Source organism: Chelonoidis abingdonii, chromosome 26 (genome assembly GCF_003597395.2).
Source record: "Chelonoidis abingdonii isolate Lonesome George chromosome 26, CheloAbing_2.0, whole genome shotgun sequence".
NCBI classification, from domain to species: Eukaryota; Metazoa; Chordata; order Testudines; family Testudinidae; genus Chelonoidis; species Chelonoidis abingdonii.
The window spans coordinates 12,823,554-12,832,213 of NC_133794.1; the positions used below are offsets into that span (position 1 = coordinate 12,823,554).

The 8,660-nt window shown below is 53.0% G+C and overlaps 1 protein-coding gene across 1 annotated transcript; it reads left to right on the plus strand.

Annotated features, from left to right (window-relative positions):
* The first annotated feature begins 3,595 nt into the window (after nt 1-3,595).
* Nucleotides 3,596-7,683, plus strand: LOC116828501 (uncharacterized). Its single transcript, XM_032786798.2, has 3 exons — nt 3,596-3,645; nt 4,874-5,250; nt 5,934-7,683. The coding sequence occupies exons 2-3, from the start codon at nt 4,911-4,913 to the stop codon at nt 6,224-6,226; spliced, it is 633 nt and encodes a 210-aa protein (XP_032642689.1). The 5' UTR covers nt 3,596-3,645; nt 4,874-4,910; the 3' UTR covers nt 6,227-7,683.
* Nucleotides 7,684-8,660: the final 977 nt, after the last annotated feature.

Below are 8,660 nucleotides of genomic sequence, written 5' to 3' on the forward strand. Positions count from 1 at the left end.
CACACAAATGTACCTGGTTCAACAGGATACTGCTCCACCTCTGGATAAGACCCAGACTCTGGCATTGTTTCACCCTACAAATCATCGGGTGCCGATCCTGACACCAGGCACGGTTCCTCCATTCACACTCCCCCACCATCCCTAGGCAATGGACACGATCCTCTAGGCCAGCAGGTTCATCGACAGGGCTGTGTAGATCGAGGGGTCTGTGAGCAAGTGGTGTTCCCACCCGTGCCCCTGAAACCCCAGCGGCACACGCCGTGAAAGGGCAGAGCCCAGCCCTTTGGCTTCACTAACAGGCCAAGTCACCGTAAACTGAGGTGCACTCCAGCCCCAGCTGGCTGCCAGTAGGGACCTGTCTGCCTGGGCTGGCACCTCCTCCTCAGCAGTTTTAGTGCTACTTCTGTATCAGCTGGGCCCTGCGGCCATCCTCTCACTCCCAGGACCAGGCTTTGCTAACAGCAGCGCCCAGCCATGCAAATGAAATTTAATGTGGATAAATGTAAAGTAATGCACATTGGAAAAAATAATCACAACTATACACACACTATGATGGAGGCTAATTTAGCTACAACGAATCAGGAAAGAGATCTTGGAGTCATCGTGGATAGTTCTCTGAAGACGTCCACGCAGTGTGCAGCAGCAGTCAGAAAAGCAAACAGGATGTTAGGAATCATTCAAAAAGGGATAGAGAATAAGATGGAGAAGATCTTATTGCCTTTATATAAATCCATGGTACGCCCACATCTTGAATACTGCATACGGATGTGGTGTCCTCATTTCAAAAGAGATATACTGGCACTAGAAAAGGTTCAGAGAAGGGCAACTAAAATGATTAGGGGTTTGGAATGGGTCCCATACGAGGAGAGATTAAAGAGGCTGGGACTTTTCAGCTTGGAAAAGAGGAGACTAAGGGGGGGATATGATAGAGGTCTATAAAATCATGAGTGATGTGGAGAAAGTGAATAAGGAAAAGTTATTTACTTGTTCCCATAAGAACTAGGGGCCACCAAATGAAATTAAGGAGCAGCAAGCTTAAAACAAATAAAAGTTCTTCACACACCACACAGTCAACTTGTGGAACTCCTTGCTTGAGGAGGTTGTGAAGGCTTGGACCATAACAGGATTTAAAAAAGAGCTACATAAATCCATAGTAGTTAAATCTATTAATGGCTATTAGCCAGGATGGGTAAGGAAGGGTGTCTGGTAAGGATGGGTAAGGAAGGGTGCCTAACAGGCAATGATCAAGTGATCTCTCTCCTGCCATCCATCTCCACCCTCTGACAAACAGAGGGTGGAGATGGATGGCAGGAGAGAGATCACTTGATCATTGCCTGTTAGGTTCACTCCCTCTGGGACATCTGGCATTTATCTGTTTGTCAGAGGATGGAGATGGATGGCAGGAGAGAGATCACTTGATCATTGCCTGTTAGGTTCACTCCCTCTGGGACACCTGGCATTGGTCACTGTGGGTGGACAGGATACTGGGCTGGATGGACCTTTGGTCTGACCCAATCTGGCCATTCTTATGTTCATGCTGCTCCAGGGACACTCTCCCAGTAGAACTGTGTCCAGTAGGAGTGTGATTTTGTTACCAATAAAACCATTAGTCTGGACTCCTTTATTGGCATAAAGGTGTCTTTTACCAGCATCACTACCTCCCCTTGCAGTGTGACCGAGTGGACTGAGGGTTGACCTAGGCCTCAGAAGACCTGGGTTCTAATTCCCAGCTTTACTACTGGGTAACCTTGAGCAAGTCACTCAGTCTTCCTGTGCCTCAGTTTCCCCATCTGTAAAACAGGAATAGTGATACTGCTGTCCTTTGTAAAGCACTTGAAGAACTACTGATGAAAAGTGCTCTATAAAAGCCGGATATTATTATAGGCATTCTTATACTGATATAACTGCATCCACACCAGGTAGGTAGCCTGTGCTGCTTTAACTGTATGGGTATAGCCAAAACGGTACGACTTTTGTGTGTCAACAAAGACAAGTTGTTGGTGAATGGGGTGAGTAGGGGGAGAGAGAGTGTGTGTGTCAATCATATTAATATTGATAGCAGAACTGACCAAATTGTTTCCATTAAAGCATTTTCAAAGAGAAGTGGCTTTTTGAACCATGCAAACAATTTTGGTGGACATTTTACTGTGTGTGGGTCCAAATTTTTCAATCTTTCATCAATTTGAAATATTTCTTTCCTCTCCTTCCCATTCTCTCTCTCTCCCACTTTCTCTCTCTTTCCCAACCCCCACTTCCTTCCTTTTAGAGCGAACAGAGGGGGAAAGAACACTAAACATGTGTTTCATTGCAAAAATACAATGTTTCCACAACATATTTTGAAACAAAGTGCAAAAAATGTTTCATTTCCTTCTGAATTTCTCGCAGGAAATGCTCAGCGATTGGCGACCAGCCCTAACAAATGGTGTGGTTTCTATTTGAAAAATAGAGTTTCTGTGGGGTAAATTTCCACTAGTCTAACAAACCAGATGCCTCATCCCTGTATAAAGAATTCCCCCATAAAGAGAGCAACGTGAAATGAATTAAAAGCAGAATGTTATTACAGCATCTTTGCAGGGTTGTTGAAGCCATGTTGGTTCCAGAATATAGGAGAGATAAGATCAGGGGTTCTCACACTGGAAGTTGGGACCTGTCAAGGGGCTGTGAGGTAATTACATGGGGGGGGGCAGTTGTGAACTGTCAAGGCTCCACCCCAAACCCTGCTTTGCCTCTAGCATTTATAATGGTGTTAAATATACAAAAAAACCTGTTTTTATTGTATAAGGCGGGGTCACATTCAGAGACTTGCTGTGTGAAAGGGGCCACCAGTGCAAAACTCTGAGAACCACTGGACAAGATGGGTGAAGCAATATCTTTTACTGGACCAACTTCTGTTGGTAAAAGAGACAAGCTTCTGAGCGCCACAGAGCTCTTTCTCAGGTACGTGTGTATCTTCTGCAGCATTTTTGGAAATTGTCTTAGGTTATGTGGCAGGCAACAAGTCCCAGTGGACAGCAGGCCTTTCCCTGCCCAGCGCTGGTGGAAGAGTCGGGACAGTCTGACGGGTTCGATCCGTGCCTCAGTTTCCCCATCTGTAGGACAGAGGGTTCACACGACCGCCTGCCCTCTGGTGGGTGCGGGAAGGATTAATTCGAGCTCGGGGAGGGGGATAATCTAGTCCAACGACCCCACAGGGGGAGGCCTGGGTACCGAGGGCTGGTTGCCCGGGAGCCCCCCCCCGCGACATCCCCAGAGCGGCTGCGAGGGACCAGAGAACCAGCCTCCAGCTGCCCCACGCGCTGCTCAGCCCCGGCTCTGAGGGGCGGGGGCCCAACAGCGCCACCCCCAAGGCTGGGAGCCGGGGGCGGGGGGGATCCGGGGTTCGCGCCCTGGGAGGCGGGTTTGGGGGCTTCTTCCGCTTCCGCCTTTATTTATTTATTTATTTCCCGCCACCGCGCGCGCGCGCGCGCGCCCCCCGCCGGCTCGTGGTAAAAGTTCCACCCCGCGCGTGCGCAGCGAGGAGGAGGAGCGCGCGCGCGCGCTGCGTTTGCGCTTGCGCTTGCGCGGCGGCGAGGATGACGTCATGGCGCCGGGCCATGCGGAAGGCGCGGAGCGGAGCGGCGGGATCCGCCCCAGCGGGGCTCCGAGGTGGGTCGGGGCCGGGCTGCGTCCACCCCGCTCCCCCCGCAGCTACCGGCCCGCGGGGCTGCCCAGCCGGGCGGTTCGGAACCGGAACCGGAACCGGGCCGGACCGGAGCGCGCGGCGGTTCCGGGAGGAGCCGCGTTCCGGGGAGCGGGAGGTGCCAGCGGGGCGCTGGGAGCCCCCCCCCCCCGGTGCAGTCGGTGAACCCTGGATAGGATGGGAACCGCTTCAAGCCGGGGGGGCAGCCCCCCCCCGGCTCCAGCACCTCTGGGTGCCGTGTCCCGGGGGCGCAGGGCAGCCTGGGAGCGTCCCCGGCACAGAGCGGGGCGAACGGGGCCCCTGGCTGGCTGTCCAGCTGGGGAGGCCTGGGCTGAACGGGAGCGAGGTGGGAGGGCTGGGGCTCCTGGCTCTGGGGTGCAGCACATTGGGGGGGGTGTCTGCGTGTGTGTGTGGACAGGCAGGGCTCTGCTACCGGTCTTGCCCCATTGAGAGCGGCCTTTAGCCCTCTCACACGAGCTCCTTCCACCCCTGAAATACCCATTCCCCCAAGTCATGATGCCACTGAGAGCAGAGGCATGAATGCACCCAGGGGAGACCAGGCAGCTCAGTGTTTCCATGCTGAACAATCTTCCAGACACCCCAGGGCCCATCATGCTGGGCACTGCACAGACAGACCCTGCCCCAAAGAGCTTGCAGTCTAAATATACAAGAGGCGGGGAAGGGAAACTGAGGCATGGAGCAGGCAATGTGACTCATTCAAGGTCACCAGCAGACCTGGGAATAGAACCCAGGTGTCCTGGGTCCCAGCCACGCTGTCTGAGTGTGCAAGACCCTGGTGCTGTTTTGCAGAGATAAGGGTATATCGATGATCGCTGAAACCTGCAGATGTCACCAGCTGTGGGAGTGGCTAGAGGCCCCAGAATGGCCATGCTGCCGAGATAGCAGGGACGTTTCGGGGTGGGCTGGGGAAATCCTCTGTGCTGTGAGATGACTCTTCCCTGCAAAGCCCAGTTGCCTGGGCACTGGGGCCTCCCCTCAGGAATGCTTGGGTGCTGTGGTTCAATAGACAACAAACCCTGGAGATCAGAGGAATTTTGAAAGGGGGACCCCAGAGTCTAAAGGATGGAGTGGGGAGGGGGCATTCAGAGAGCAGGTCCCCTGAAGAGACTGAACAGGGGCTTTTCCACCCAGTCGCTCCAAATCACCTGTCTGGTTTGTTTTGGGGCTCCGCAGATCTGCCTTTTGGGGGGCTCTGAGGTGAGGTGCCAGGATGGACACGAGAGAGCAGCTGCTGCATATCCTGGATGATCTGTCCAAGGAGGAGTTTGAGAAGTTCAAGTTTTACCTGTCCCATGTGGGCACGGCTCCCCACATAGGCCGTGGGAAGCTGGACGGCACCTCCCCCACCCAGGTGGCTGAGCTGCTGATGCAGAGGTACCCCCAGGAAGCGCTAGACATCATCCACCAGGTGCTGCACAAGATCCCAAGGCTGGACCTGGTCCAGGGCAGCCAGCTCCAGACAGGAGGAGAAACTGGGAACAGCGGCAACGATGCAAATCACAGTGAGGCTGCAAATAGCGGCGCCGGGGCAAGGGAGCCACAGGCCCACGGTAAGGAGCACAGCCACAGAGCAGGGCGGTTCAGTGACAGGAGTGGAGAGCTCCCAGCTTCTCTGTTCCCAGCATCTCCCAGCAGGGAGTGCTGTAGGGGGAAGGCAGCAGCCGGAGTTCTAATGATGGGGGAAAAATAGGAGAGGCCCTGAATACCGACTGGGTGGCTTGCTTTAATTTAAATAGTAGTGAGAACTAAGGGGTCCATAAGACAGCAGTGAGGCAGCCCTTAAAACTAGTAAGGGGGCCCAGCCCCCTCTGAAGACCCCTGTAATTTGAGCACTGGCTGTGGGTGACACAGCTGGCTACTCCAGCCCTGGCGTCTCCCAGCAGGGGGTGCTCTAGGGAGTGGGGCAGGAGCATTGGCTGTTGAGGAAGCTTCTGGTTACTCCAGTCCCAGCCTCTTCCAGCCGGGAGCGATGTGGGGAGTGGGGCAGGAAGGTGGCTGGGAGCAGAGCTCCTGGCTACTCCAATCCCAGCCTCACCCAAAAAGGGCCCTGTAGAGAGCAGGGCAGGAGCACAGTTTTTGGGGGTGCTCCCAGCTATGCCAGTCCCAGCCTCACCCAGCAGGGGGCGCTGTGGGGAGCAGCGCAGCAGTGCTGACAGAAGTGCCAGGAAGACTGGAGCTTCCCATGTGGCTGCATGGCCAGTCTCCTGGCTGACTCTTCTCCCCTCTTTCCCAGGGAAGCAGAGTCTGGTTTCAGAGCAGCAGCTGATGAAGCTGGCAGGGAAAATGGGCAAGACCTGGAGGCAGATCGGCATCGAGTTCCTGGGCCTGGAGAATCACGTTCTGGAGCAGATTGAGGAGAACAATCCTGGCGACACCAAACAGCGAGCTTTCAGTATGCTCTTGGAGTGGAGGAAACGAGCGAAGCAGGACGCCACTGCCATCAACCTTTGCTCCATTCTCTCCCAGGGCGAGGGGGCCCTCCAGCCTGAGGCCCTCGACTGCCTCCGGGGCACAGGCAGGGCCTAAGGAGATCTGGGGGGCTTAGTCCAGGGCAGTGGGTCTCAACCAAGGGTCTGTGAGCACGGCCATTGTTAACCACTCTGTGGCCCAGGGCAGGAAGCTGAAGACCTGCTGTGCAGGGCTGAAGCCAAAGCCTGAGCAACATAGGTTGGCGTGGGACCCCAGGAAGTTCCCCTGCTTGCTAGCCTCTAACGCTAGCCTTGGCTTGTATATGCAGAAAAATAGTTGTTGTGGAACTGGTGGGCCAAAGAGTTTTTATAGCATTGGGTGGGGTGGGGGGAATGGTGCTCAGCAAGAAAAAAGTTGCGAACCCCGGGTCCAGGGGATGGAGTGGCCTTGTGATCAAAGGACTAGCACAGTACTGTGGGGACCTTGATTCAATTGCCAGTGGTGCTTTAGTTTTGGGGTGTCTGATTTGAGACTCCCCCACCCCTGGGGCCTGACTTGCAGAGAAGCCGAGCACCCACTGCTCCCGTTGATCTTGGCTGGAGTGGAGGGTGCTCGGAAACCAGGCCATGGGTGGCAGCCAGGAATCAGTAGCCACTTTGGAAAATACTGGCCTCCATCCAGTGCCTCAGTTTACCTACATGTGCAATGGGGAAAACATGGCCAGATTCTCCAAAGAGCTCAGTGTCCAGCAGCTCCCATTACTTGCATGGGGAAGTGGGGGGAGGAGAAGAGTTGCTCAGGGGGCTGGATGTACTTCTTTTAAAGCCACTTTCACTGCCAGCAGCCTCAAGTGCCACCAGCTCAGGCCCCAGATATGTATCTGGCTGCTGCTCTCATCCAGCCTATCACCACTTGCTAGCTGGGGTGGGTCAGTCCAAGCAGGGGCCCCAGGACAGCCCCAGGGAATGGATTGGGGCAGGAGGAGACACCTGTGATCTGGGGGAGCTATAAAGTGGGAGACCCTGTGGAGGCTGAGCTGGGCTCTTCCCCACTTACAGGAACATCACTCCACGAAGAACCTGGGGATCTTCTCTTCCTGGGGGATCCACTCCCCCAATCTCTCCTTGGAGTCTCCTCTAGGCAGCTCTTTTTTTAAAGACTCTTTTTACCCAGAAGCACAACTGAAGCCTTTTTGTACTTGCAAAGAAATAAACGTCCTCAAAGCCAGCATGGCTCAGGCCCTGCTTCTCACTGATTATCACCACAGTACGACCCCATGTGGCTGGATTTCATCCCAGCCCCGGTGCAGAGCCCTGCAAGAGGGGCAGGAAGCTGCCTTGCTCTGGGGCTACTTGTCTCCAGTACTGGCCAGGGCAGACTAATAATAGCTAGAGCCCTGCAGTGGGACTGGGATCCTGCAGGACCCACTGTCAGCACAGCAGGAGCAGGGAAAATGTACTTTGTTGCGGACAGAATTGGGTGGCAAAAAAAACAGACTGTGGTAATTTGCGGGAAAACAAAATGCAAGTTTAGCTGCACCTGCTGTTTAAATTGACCTTCTTATCAGTCACTTAGCTTGAGCCTCTTTTTAAAATTTCTATCAAAAACCTACAGCAGTGAGCAGTTTTGTTGCTCAGTGTTTTTCAGACAGCAAGAGTAATCCTGACCTATAAGCAACTTGAATGGTTTGTTTCAGATTTCTGAAAACGGTGCTTAAGTGGTTGAAAACATTCCAGGTTTTTAAACAACTTTTAATAATCATTTTAAAAAAAATCTGCATCTTTTAAGGCAAAATGGTGGTGTCATCTGTTTTGACCTTCTATGCGATATACACGACAGCAGTTTCTCACATAGGATTTCCGCAATGTAAAGCAAGTTTGTTTTACAAAAACAAAATAAAGGTTTTAATACTTAAATTTAAGCAAGGGCTAGAAAGAGATCTGATGTCTGTTATAGGAGTTAAAGTATTTTTTTTTTGTACATGGTTTAAGCATGATTTGTTTTATTCTTTTTGTGGTAAAAATTGTCTGAATTCCATTTCTGTATAGAATATTTTAACCGGCTGTTGTGTTTTGTTAGTAGGCTGGGGGAGTGTCTCTCTTTCGTGGGATTTGTGGGACTGAATGTTTTTGTGGGTGGGAGCAGGATAAAAATGCAAGAAACAGCGCGGGAGGGATTTAAGAAATACTGTGCTGTTCGGAATATGCTGTATTATGGCAGCTGGAGAATAGCCAGGGGGCTGGGCTACGGTGGCCACATCCCCTCCCACTATTGGGACGTCCCTCTGCCTGCTAAATCCAGGGTTGTGAGTTCAGTCCTTGAGGGGACCACTTAAGGATCTGGGGCAAAATCAGTACTTGGTCCTGCTTATGAAGGCAGGGGGCTGGACTCGTTGACCTTTCGGGGTCCCTTCCAGTTATATGGCGATAAACCTATCTCAGAGATTATGTCATGGGGTGGGGGGGCAGAGCCAGCTCTGTGCCTGTTGGGAAGGCACTATGTGCTGGTGGGATGCTGGGGAGGTCCTACTGATTTGCAGCCAGGTTGCACA